The sequence below is a fragment of the Vigna angularis genome, chromosome 1 (genome assembly GCF_016808095.1).
Source record: "Vigna angularis cultivar LongXiaoDou No.4 chromosome 1, ASM1680809v1, whole genome shotgun sequence".
In the NCBI taxonomy this organism is placed as follows: Eukaryota; Viridiplantae; Streptophyta; class Magnoliopsida; order Fabales; family Fabaceae; genus Vigna; species Vigna angularis.
In genome coordinates, this window is record NC_068970.1 from 51,560,496 (window position 1) to 51,573,515 (window position 13,020).

The 13,020-nt window shown below is 35.0% G+C and overlaps 1 protein-coding gene across 2 annotated transcripts; it reads right to left on the minus strand.

The window, feature by feature from the left end:
* Positions 1-2,175: 2,175 nt before the first annotated feature.
* On the minus strand, positions 2,176-12,586 carry LOC108337518 (calcium/calmodulin-regulated receptor-like kinase 1). 2 transcript variants are annotated; one of them, XM_052876822.1, is made up of 9 exons: positions 12,328-12,586; positions 6,656-6,877; positions 6,518-6,565; positions 5,144-5,297; positions 4,137-4,263; positions 3,480-3,571; positions 3,295-3,366; positions 2,795-2,998; positions 2,176-2,661 (listed from the first exon to the last, which is right to left on the minus strand). In XM_052876822.1, the coding sequence occupies exons 2-9, from the start codon at positions 6,823-6,825 to the stop codon at positions 2,341-2,343; spliced, it is 1,188 nt and encodes a 395-aa protein (XP_052732782.1). In that variant the 5' UTR covers positions 6,826-6,877; positions 12,328-12,586; the 3' UTR covers positions 2,176-2,340. The 2 variants fall into 2 exon arrangements, with proteins under 2 accessions (XP_052732782.1, XP_017429565.1); XM_017574076.2 differs by having other exon boundaries at positions 6,518-6,877.
* Positions 12,587-13,020: the final 434 nt, after the last annotated feature.

Here is a 13,020-nt window from a genome sequence, read left to right on the forward strand (position 1 = left end):
TTTGAAACGATTCAAAATTACATCAAATTGGTTACTACTCCTCGAATGATATAATAAAAAAGTTAAATTTTTTCACATTATGTGTATTAAAGTTAAGTGTTATTATAATAAAATCGCATTTTCATGGATAACACTCATTCTAGCTAATTTACAAGCAATATTTGTATCCACAAATGTTCATTATCAGCTCCTACATGTTTGACCGAATCGTACTCTTCTCCAATATGACTTAATACATACTCTGAAATGAAGCCATGTAATATTTTATACAAGTTCTTGTTAAAGATATAACTCACAACATAAAGACTATTCTAAAATGAGACTTTAATTTCATTATATTACAATGCTATTGTGCAACCTAAAAATCATTTGAATCAAACAATAGAGCTATTACCATAATTTATTATAAAAACCTACAAAAAACCCTTTAAAAGCAAATGATATTTGAAGCCAATTTTGAGTGCAAAAGTTTCTTATCCGTAGAGAAAATATTAATAGTAGAACATTCATATTAAAACAATTTACATTTAATTAAATGTAAAAAATCAATGTAATTTTAAAAAATATTTATTTACCCTATAGCAAATTAATTAAACTACTTTTTTAATAATTTAGTTTTTTAAAAGAAAATAATTATAAAAGTATTCATTTGGACTCAAGAATATGGACTAAAAATATATTAACAAACTTTTATTCGTAACAGAAAGTCACAGTTTTTTTTTTTAAATAATACTTGAATGTGTTAACATATATTTTTTAGTTTTAAATTTTAATATTTTTAAAGAGATTACATACATTATAATTTGTGCGCAGTATAAAACGATTGTCTAAAATTATAATTTTACATTGTTAGTCAATTTTATTTAGAAAAAATATTCAACTATAATTTATTGTATCCAAATGATTTTTAAAATATTATATAATAAATATAAAATGTGATATAATTAAACGGTTATATAATTATTTTTAAATATATATATATATATATATATATATATATATATATATATATATATATATGGTTATTTCTTATTATATATAAATAAACGGTTATATAATTATTTAATGTTAAAAAAATCAATGAATAAAAGTTACCCATTATTTGTAAGTATGATGTGACATGCATGTTTGATTACCTTTGAATATGAATTATATTTTAAATTACACATTTCATTCAACTTTTACAATTTTATTATAAAGCATATCATAATTTTTAGAAAAATTATTCTCTTTTTTTATATTTCTTCGTCATAAAACAAGTGGGTTAATCTTTATTTGAGGAGGAGCCACTGAAGTGACAATCCTTTTAGCAATTAAAACTTGATCATGTTGAGACAAGTTTATCATAATTTAAAGTCTTCATGGGACGTCTTGCATTTAGTCATGAGATAATGTCTAATTAAATGAGTTCATTTGCATTCAAAAGCGTGATATTGAGATATGTATTTTGAATTAAACAGGATGGTGTGAAATAATGAGATATATGATAATAATATTTGAATGTTGCGATATATAATGATAATATATGAATGATGATGATATATGATAATAATTAGGATAATGTGTGATTATGATTTGCAACTCGCATGATACGAATCGTAGGAAAACTTATTCAATCCAACCATATACTTTTAAATTTGTTATTAATTATATCTTAACATGTTTATGTCTTATATTTTACATTTCTTCAATGCTTATGAATTTTATGAATCACAATTCAAAATATAAGTTCTCCGATACCTAATTTGTATTGCGTTTCAACTACCACGATATCTATTCATTTTGGGACGTTGAGTCCTGATGTTTAATAAATACGTGATTACTATCATCTATATGTATATTAATAGACAATAGTTTTGTTAAGTGTTATAGTAAAATTTACAAAATTAAAATCTCAATGCTAAAATTTACAAAATTTAAAATTCACTGCTAAAATTCATAAAATTCAATGGTAAAATTTATGAAAGTAAAATAGTTCACTCATAAAATGTAATTAAAAAATATAATGCATATTCTATTATGGAGTGGATGTTACCTCACATTGGTCACGTCATCACATCTTTAGTCATTTGACATCTAATTGACGAATGTGCAAAAGATGTATAATTTTGAAATTCATATGATAAAATTCAGGCAATAACTGGAAAAATGTAGTGGTAAACTATAATGCAGATATTTACCATCCAAACTTCAAAGGCATTTGCAGATTCACCAAAGATTCATTGGTTATGCAATTATCTACAAAATTCCAGTATGGTAAAAAGGTTGGATTGTTAACTGATTAAACAAAATAGAAAGCAGGTATTTACACATCCAAAAGCAGTAGCTGACTCTCAAAGATCATCGGCTATGCAATCTTCCCAATATATCTGTACTCGCAGTTGATGTAAAGTCCTTAGTTTCAATCTGGTCCACTTCAATACACACATCCTTTAATGCAGCAGCAGATGATGTTCGGCCAAGATTTTTACCATTCCTCTTACAAAGCTGAGATAATGCTTGAACAATTTCACACATCGTTGGTCGGCTTTGGGAGACTTCATTAACACATATGAATGCAAGTGAAGCCATGTCGTTAAGATTATGCACATCATATTTTCCATTTAATTGCCCGTCCACAATTTCTTCCCATCCAACCTTACCCCCACCTTCCATGGCTGCCTAATGATAACCGTAAAGAAATACTGTGTCAATCTTAAGTATTTAATTGTATATTTTCAAATGTATCAAGACACATGCATGCAGCACAGAACCAGCACACAAAAAGAAACCCACAAATAGATACTGTTCTTACTAGTTTTACATATTCCATGAGCCCAAGCTGCGGATTCCTGCCAGTTATGAGCTCAAACAGTAGCACACCAAAGCTATAAACATCACTTTTCTTAGTGAAGGTTCTTGTAGACAAATACTCAGGATCAAGATATCCGAAAGTTCCACGGATATTTGATGTGCGAGGTATGATCATCTCAGGTCTGGAAAGCCCAAAGTCAGTGACCTAAACATATATAAAAGAAGAAAGGCTTTGAGCTTCAATATGGACAGAAGCAAGTAAAGGGATATGATGAGAAGAAAAATTGCAGCAGAATCTTAACAAAAATAAGATATCATTTTCAGGAAAGCTTATGGCAGCATCATTTTGATGATATAGAAAAGAAAAATTTATGAAATGCAATGCATAAATGGAAGAATAAATAACAAGAGAAAAATGGCACCCAAACTAATAATGCCCCATGAAAGTTTTAAAGTATCACCAATATCTTAATTTGTGGGAACTAAAAGTGCAAAGATCACCTTGGCCTTCATAAACTGATCCAACAGTATGTTGCAAGATTTGATGTCACGGTGCACAACAGGTGGAGAAGCCTGCAACAAGTTCGATTATAAATAAGAAGAAAACAAAAGGAAACTTATTCCATTCCATGTTCTCCATGTGTAAGTTGACCGATTTAATTAGTTGATTTGAGTAATATATATACCCCACAATGTAGATATTCCAGTCCCCTTGCAACATCTAGTGCTATACCAAGCCTCAAATCCCAATTCATTGGCTCACGACCTTTTCCGAAATCTGCAACCCACAAGGGTAAGTTAACGGAGAACAAAGAAGAGTACAAGTAAAAATTCTTCTAAGCTCCGGAAGAAAATATGAAATTTTGTTTCCTAGAATTATCTTTTGCAGTATGATAGGTAGTCTGTGTCAAAGTTGATGGAAAGAAGCCCAATATATAACCAGATTAATTTGATCTCCTCATATATGTGGTGATAATTTTGTCAGTAAAATACCAGTGGTTTAAAGCTATAACGAGGAAATAAAAGAACCGCAACATGAACAGTAAAGCATGCATACTATATAACCATGGACTGGACGACAACCAACAAAGTAAATATAAAAGTTCAGTCAGAGGATAATCAAATGTTTTATTTTTCAAAAGGCAACTCAGAGTTTCAAAAATTATTGAATTAGAAGTTTATTGATATATATCATTGATACAAGATATGTCAATACAGAACCATTTTATTGAGGACAAATAATGAAGTCATTAGACACTGAGAACATCTACTCCGTTTGGGACTGTACAAACAAATTTCACCTACTAGTATAATTGACAAGAAAAAATGGATCTCTTTCTAACCATACAAATGGGAAGCAAGGCTGCCATTGCTCATGTAAGTGTAAAGAAGCATATGTTTTCCTTTGTCTGCCACATATCCCACCAAATCCACAAGGTTTCTGTGATGTAATCTTCCAAGTAATAAAACCTGCTAACGTGAAAGGAAGGATTATTAAGCTGTCTTAGTCTTACCATCCAAAATCATCAGTCAAAATGTAAAATGTCTGGAAAAAGAAAAATAGGAGTAAAGAACAGTTGGATTGTAGCTTGTTGTAAATTAAAGGTAGTTACCAGTAAAGTAACTGAATGACAGTTAGCTCTAACTGTTAATGCCACCAAAAAATAAAGTAGAAGAACTAGTACAAGACATAGGGGAAAGTGAAGATTTAGTATAATTACATCCTAAGAAATGCCTTCCAAATTATCCAGAGAAGTTTTAAGTGAAAGTTAAAGTAGATATCAATCCTGTAAAATTTTAAGAAATTGTAGTATGCACAGATTCTTTATCCTTCCTCACATATTGAAGTAAACTTTCCAGAAAGAGAAATGATATTTTGACGCACACAAATTTTCTATATTCATTTGATAATACCCTTTGTTACTTTTTACTTTTTACTTTTTTTTTTCTTCTAAAAATACAAAAATTTACTTTTTATGATTATTTTATCCGTGTAATGTGTCAAATGAATGTAAATGTATATCATTTTATAATTACTTTTCTAAAAATATCAATTAGTTTGGTAAAGTGGTATTCTGCGGTATATATAATATATGGATAATGAGTGCAAGGTTAATAATGTAAGATTTTTTTACCCGTGAGGACTTTTACCCAACTTAACTTTTTATGTAACGCAATTTCCCAATATATTTTTTAAGGTAAAGACTCAGTAGAATTCACAATGCAGAGAAACCTACTGGGAAGCAATATCCTATTGGGAGCCTAATTCAATACAAAATTCCTCACTCAATACAAAAGCAAAAGGCAATTTATACTGACACATCAATAGAAAGCTAAGTATACCATTTACCTCAGTTAAAAATTCCTGCTCTCCTTGTCTTGAATTAGTACCTAAGACTTTAACTGCAACTGTCCCACCTGTAGCCATCTGCGCTTTATAAACAGGACCAAAGGCTCCGTTGCCAATGATGGTGGTGAAATTAGAAGTATCCCTTTGTATATCTCTGCAAAAGGTGTCACAAGGATAAAAAAAAAACTTAAAACATGAAGAAATACACAGCACAAAGGCAACAACTAAAAGGAAAATAGAGAGATGATTACCTACTTCAGTTACTAAGCTACTAAGAAATATGTTATACAAACACCCCACAAAACACCGTGGAATCAACATCCTGAATATGGAATTAGATATTTATAGGTGGTCTCACAAGAACTCAATAACAATAGCATAATAGTCCCAAAGAACTTGACTAAGATAGGTTTTGATACTATCTTAGTAAGTAGGTTTATATCTATTTCAACTTAACAAAATCAACTTATAAGATAAGGATTGCACTCCACTTATGTATTATAATTCAACTTTATTCCTAATCGAATACAATCCAAGCTGAATTATATATTTCCTTACCAGTAATGTTGCATATTTTAATCTTCTTCTATTTCAGGTTATACTTTCTCTCTTCTGTGAGAGAAATTTCATTGCATTCTTGCTGTTTATAATATCTAGACAATTTTATTATGCTAATGGTTTTAAAAGAAGATTCCCCAACTCGTCCTACCACAATGTCTGAGGGTTTTTGAGACTGCAGTTGCAAACGGTTAAGTATGATGAAAATATGCATCTTGTAAACTCTCATATCTCCTAGAATAAGAAAAGGAGTGGGTGTTGGTGATGATATAATGGACTCTAAGTCTAAGTTGTTTCTCATCTCAAGTCTAAGACACTTTGAGCTACTTTTTTGGCTTTTCTTATACTTTTGTAGTAGAGTGTTGAGTTGTAGTTAAAATTTTGCTTTGGAGAGTGAGTATACTTGGGGTCAAAGGATTGAGAGTTGTAGACAATGGCCGTGGTTTTTTCTTTGTATTTGGAATTTCCACATTATATTGTTTTTGGTTTTTCCCAACATGAAGTATAAACTGTATTTACCAACAATTTTCTGCCATATTAAAGATTTCAATGACAATATAGCTGCAGCTTAAAACCTTCATTCAACCCGACATTTTTATTTTTTTGCCCCTCACATTGGTTTGCCAGATATTACTCATTTGTGAGTTATCACACACAATTGTTGGACGTATTTGCTTTCAAAAGTGAAAGCAGAAGGACACATATCCAGAAGAAATATTATTTTTGCACGAACATCTCCTCTCAAGATAATTAATGATTAGTAGGGTTTAAAAAGCTAAGAGATCAAAGTAGGAAACAATATAAAGATTATCGTACTTGTAAGAATACTTGGGAATTCCGCATGCCGACATTGCACTGCTTCTCCTAAGATTTTCCAACCATAAAGTCATGTTACTCCACTCAGATGTTCTAGGTGACTCCTCACCCTCTGATAATGTTGAGTTAGAATCATACCCTTTGACATTAACAGGAATGGTCACTGCTCTGTGAGAAATGCTCTTATCAACCTCTGCGGGCTTCTTCCTTCTCCTTACGAGGCAGTGTACTATGGATAATGTCAAACCAATCCCAACCACGAAGCCTATACAAATTCCTATTATGAAAATGAAGGTAGGTCTGTTCATCTCATTTAAAATGAGAATATATTATTTCTACTTCAGTGTCTGCCCCTTGTACCTGAAAATCACAAATACAAAACTGTTGAGAGCCAACAACTATCATATCTGTCATTAGATAACATAAGGAAAACCAACATATACATAATTCTGTATCAACAGGTATTGCTTACATAATCAGCTCTGTGAGTAGCATTTCTAGAATAGTTATTTCAAGCTGAACAGATTCATTTATTTAAAGTTTAGAAAAACTGTGCACGACTGATTACCAAGAACAGGTTCTTGTGCATAAGCCGCTTTTCTTTGTAAGTTTTCACCATATGAAATATGGCTAGGAAAGCACAATCCCCATAGTAGATTAAGACATTTCTTATTTCTCTGCCGGTAAATCACAAAAAGAGACTTTTTATTTTTATTTCATTTGAAATCAAATCAACATATTTCCCATTTCCTACTTCCTCGACTGCTTTAAATCACACAAGATACTGCAAATGATAAATTCACTTTAAGAAAGAGGAAGCTTATTGAGAAAGTCAAGTCAAACAACTTTAATAGCTTGCACTTTCATCATTTTGTTTGTTGCTTTACGGTTATATTCTATGCACACTGTATATAAGCAACATTACTTTTCAGTTTAATAATACAGACTCTATTCTTCTTAATTCTCATCTCATCTTTCTCCAACAGAATTGGTATCCAGAGCGAGGTTACGTGGGAGCCTAGGGTTGCGTCTCAAGAAAACCAAGAACACAGCGTGTGTAGGGTTTGTTGGATCTTGAAGCAAGAAGAATGGCGGGGAGTGATCTTTCCACTGCAAATCTTCCAATACTCACGGATAAGAACTGGACGAGATGGAGCACACAGATGAGGGTGTTGTTCAAGTTTCAAGACGTGAGCGACGTTATTGAAGGTGATGACCGTGAGCCCAGCGAGGGTGCAACTGAAGGACAGAAAGCTGCGTTCAAAAAGAAGGATAACAAGGCTCTCTTCATCATTCACCAGTGCGTTGATGATGCCCACTTTGAGAAGATTCAGAATGCCAGTACTGCCAGAGAAGCCTGGAGTACACTTGTACGTTGTCACACAGGAGGGGAGAAGATCAAGAAAGTGAAGCTTCAAACCCTTAGAAGACAGTATGAGTTACTGCAGATGGAGGACAGCGGCAGGGTTGGCGAATACTTCAATAAGGTACTCACTCTCACGAACCATATGAAAGGGTGTGGGGAAGTTATCAATGATCTGATGATTATGGAGAAGATCATGAGATCGCTGCCACGGAAGTTCGACTATATTGTGGTTGCGATAGAAGAGTCGAAGGATCTCTCAAAGATGAAGGTTGAAGAGCTTCAAAGCTCGCTGGAAGCCCATGAAATGAGAATGGCTGACAGAAACCCAGCCAAGAACGATGAACAGGCGCTGAAAGTGCACCACTCCAAGCATGATGAAAAGAAGAAAACCAAGAAGTGGAAAGGGAAACGATCAAAGGGGAATTGGAAGTTTGATAAAGACAAGACTGAGAATGGGTCTATGTCAATGGAGAAAGGTGGAAAGGAAGAGAAAAGCCATCATTCAAAAAAGGATAAAAGAAACATAAAATGTTTCAACTGTAACAAGTACGGGCATTTTGCATCAGAGTGCCATGCAGATGAAGGGAAACAAAAGCAATATCAGTCTAAGGAAGCAAATGTCGCTCAAGAGGATTCAGATTCAGAACCTCTAACTCTGATGGTGACAACGTCAGGTGAAGGCTCCAACTCTCAAAACGACATGTGGTATCTTGATTCTGGGTGCTCGAACCATATGACATGTCATCTGGACTGGCTGATCAACTTTGATGACTCGAAGAAAAGTAAAGTCAAGTTCGCTGATGACAGTACCTTGAGAGTTGAAGGCATGGGAGATGTTGTGATTAGGAGGAAGAATGGATCGCATGCTGTGATCACAGGTGTGCTGTTTGTTCCAGACATGAGGTGCAATCTCCTAAGTGTTGGACAATTGATCCAAAAGGGGTTCAAGGTAGTGATGGAGAATGACAAAGTCGAACTCTTTGATAATGATAAGAATCTGATCTTGAGATGCAAGATCTCCAAGAACAGAACCTTTCAAGTCAGCCTAGAAGCAGTTGAAAGTTCTGAGTGCATGGTTTCTATGAAAGTCGATGAGGAAAGCTGGTTGTGGCACTTAAGATTTGGCCATCTGAACTTTAAGAGCCTACAACAACTCAACGTGAAAGAAATGGTTCATGGTTTGCCCAAGATTGCATTACCAAGAAGAGAGTGTGAAACATGCATTGCTGGGAAACAGACACGAAAGCCCTTCAAAGCGGAATTGAAGATGAGAGCAAAGGCCTGCTTGGGAGTTGTATATTCTGACATTTGTGGTCCAATTGAAGTGCCTACAGTTGCTGGGAACAGGTATTTCATCACGTTTGTCGACGAATTTAGCAGAATGATTTGGGTTTACTTACTCAAGGCGAAGAGTGATGCACTTGAAACATTCATACGCTTCAAGACACATGCTGAAAGGGAAAGCGGACAGCTATTGAAGATACTGAGAACAGATGGTGGAGGAGAATACACGTCTACGACTTTTGAAAGTCACTGTCAGTTGAATGGAATTACACATGAGGTCACTGCCCCATACACTCCTCAGCATAATGGGCTTACTGAGAGGAGGAATCGAACAATCTTTAACATGGCAAGAAGCATGTTGAAGGAGAAATCACTGCCACGGAAGCTATGGGGAGAGGCAGTCTCTACAGCTGTTCACCTTCTCAACAGGTGTCCCACGAAGAAACTAGAGGGTAAAGTGCCACTTGAAGTGTGGAGCGGTGAGAGACCGACAGTTGGGTATTTGAAGGTGTTCGGATCACTTGCGTATATGCATGTCCCAGATCAGAAGAGATCTAAGTTGGAGGATAAGAGCAGAGTTATGGTGCTCATCGGATATCATCCCACTGGCGCGTATAAACTCTTTGATCCAATTGAAGAGAGAGTCACCCTGAGTAGAGATGTGGTGATCATGGAAGACAGATGCTGGGACTGGAATCACAAGCGTATCAGCTTGGTGAAAGCCAGAATGGCGGAAGGTGAGGACAACCCTATCGCAGTGGAGTCAACAACAATGTCGGAGGACAGGCATCATGTTCAATGTGATGAATCTGATAGACCAAGAAGGCAGCGAGTGCAACCGCAGAGGTTTGACGATTGTGAGATCTATTCAGACGCACAGATAGGCGATGAAGGGGATTTGGTGCACATGGCTTTGCTGGCTGGGGCAGAACCCATAAACGAATCTGAGGCGTTGAAGGAAGCTGTGTGGCGGAACGCTATGATGGAAGAAATCGAATCCATAGAGAAGAATCAAACCTGGCAGCTTGTTGATCTCCCTGTTGGGAAGAAGAGTATTGGAGTAAAATGGGTGTTCAAACGAAAACTGAAGCCTGATGGATCGGTTTCAAAATTTAAGGCCAGACTTGTGGCTAAGGGTTTTCTCCAGAGGCAGGGACTGGATTTCACTGAGGTATTTGCTCCGGTGGCACGAATGGAAACCATTCGACTAGTGATAGCAGTGGCATGTGCAATGTGTTGGTCACTGTTTCAACTAGACGTGAAGTCTGCCTTCCTGCATGGTCCGTTGGAGGAAGAGGTGTATATCCAGCAACCACCAGGATTCATTAGCAAAGGAAAGGAACATCGTGTATACAGGCTGAGGAAAGCGTTATATGGACTGAGGCAAGCCCCTAGGGCTTGGAACAAGCGCATAGACTCGTTTCTGGTGAAGCTCGACTTCACTAGATGTATTGTTGAGCATGGTGTGTACGTAAGAAGAGGCAAAGGAGAAGAATTGATTATCATCTGCCTGTATGTAGATGATCTGCTCATCACTGGATCAAACCTTACACACATAAATGAGTTGAAGAAGGTTATGCAGCTAGAATTTGAGATGACAGATCTGGGAAAACTGAGCTACTTTTTGGGCATGGAGTTCACTTATACTGAGGCGGGTATGATCTTGCATCAGAGGAAGTATGTCAAGGAGTTGCTGGAACGATTCAACATGTCTGTGTGCAACCCAACACGAAGTCCAATGGAGGTGAACCTGAAACTGGTTGATGATGAGAACGAAGCTGATTCAGAAGAGACATTGTTTAAGCAGATTGTAGGTTCACTACGTTTTTTGTGTAATAGTAGACCAGATCTCTCATACAGCGTAGGGTTGATAAGCAGATTCATGAGAAGGCCAAAGAAGACGCATATGCTTGCAGCGAAAAGACTGTTGAGATATGTCAAGGGCACTGCAGATTTTGGCATATTATTTCCATTCGGGAAGCACAACACTGATGGAGGAAGTCTAAAACTCATTGGGTTTACTGATTCAGATCATGGTGGAGACTGTGTTGAAAGGAAGAGCACATCAGGCTATTTGTTTATGCTGAATGGTTCTCCCATTTCGTGGTGTTCGAAGAAACAACCCGTGGTGGCTCTGTCCAGCTGTGAAGCAGAGTACATAGCGGGTAGCTATGCAGCTTGTCAGGGGGTTTGGTTGGAAGAAATATTGAAGGAGTTGATGATTCCAGTAACAACACCTCTGTTGTTGAAGATAGACAACGTTTCTGCAATCAATCTCTCAAAAAACCCTGTGAGCCATGGTAGAAGCAAGCACATTGAGGTGAGATATCACTTTCTCAGAGATATGGTAAACAAAGGAAGAATAGCCTTGACCTACTGCAACACTGAAGCCCAGCTAGCTGATATTTTTACGAAGGCAGTGAAGATTAACAGGTTTGAGTGGCTAAGAAAGGAAATTGGAGTTAGGACCAGTGCTGTGAGTTTGTCTTGAAGGGGAGTATTGAGAAAGTCAAGTCAAACAACTTTAATAGCTTGCACTTTCATCATTTTGTCTGTTGCTTTACGGTTATATTCTATGCACACTGTATATAATGCACACTGTATATAAGCAACATTACTTTTCAGTTTAATAATACAGACTCTATTCTTCTTAATTCTCATCTCATCTTTCTCCAACAAAGCTGAGAGAGACACCCCACAACGCTTTAGACTTTCCCTAGGGATAATTTCAAAAACCTCAAGCTTGCAGTAAATGAATGACTCGTGTCATCATCCATTCCACTCAACTTGCTTAAAATTTAAAAGCCTAAGCAATCACCACACACTGGTGAAATGAACAATCAGTGAATCACAATCTCATTACATAAGAATAAAAAATGGCATAAACTTACTAAAAGCAAGTTGAGCTCAAAAGAATATAACACAACTATCAGTCAGTCTTACGCTCAAAAGAATATAAAACAACTATTAGTCAGTCTTACACGTGACTCATCCAATAGGAGTAAACAAAACAAATAATAAAAACAAAAGACAAAAGTATACACATCTAAATCTCTAAAAATAAAAAATTACAATAAAATAAAGTACAAGAAAATGAAAATGCAAGAATGGATGAACATGTAAATCTTTTCATAGTGAAAGAAAAAGAGGGTTTTCTTACAGAGGGATGAAGAGAATATTGTCGTGCATGTGAATAAAGACAGAGGGCAAAGATAGTGGTAGAGCTACAGAGTGAGGAAGACCTTCAACAGTAGCAAGTAGAGTAAAGAAGAAGCAAGGTCATGAATGTAAGTGAAAGTGAAATTCCGAAAACCGTGAGAGAGAAGAATGGAAATTGTGCAATGATGAGAAAAATGCAGATTTTAAGCATGGGAGAGGGCATCAAGTACGCTGTGTTAAGGAGCCAAAAGAAAACATGAAAAGACAGATCCATAATTCCATTTTTTTTTTTGGTAAGTAAAAAGTTACACTTTTCTTAAAAGATTATATTCTTTTAATTTTAAATATATACTTGTTCTTTTTTCTATCTGTATCAAAAAAAATTCTTTTTTATAATAAGCGACACATATGTATCTTATATGTTTAATATGATGAAATACGTTTTTTATTTTATTTAAAAATAATATATTTTTTTAATTTTAAATAAAAAACTTTCAAAAATTAATGTTTTGAAACGTAAAAATTTAAAAAGATTTTTTAAAGTAAAAAATTGAATTAATTAATTATAATAATCTTCTTTCATCTCCTATGTCTTCTTAAATGAAGTTTAGTGGAAAGTAAGGTTTCTATAATTGAAAGACCCGTACAAATATCATATCAGATCACCCTTTTTTATTATTACTTTAAATAAAGT

Excerpts from the sequence above, each read along its gene's own strand:
- LOC108337518 (XM_017574076.2), bottom strand. The coding sequence starts at position 6,825 with ATGAACAGACCTACCTTCATTTTCATAATAGGAATTTGTATAGGCTTC. Across the intron at positions 4,264-5,143 it reads AGCAGGAATTTTTAACTGAG|GTTTTATTACTTGGAAGATT; the intron begins GTAAATGGTATA and ends TCACGTTAGCAG. Across the intron at positions 3,572-4,136 it reads CCTTGCTTCCCATTTGTATG|ATTTCGGAAAAGGTCGTGAG; the intron begins GTTAGAAAGAGA and ends TGTGGGTTGCAG.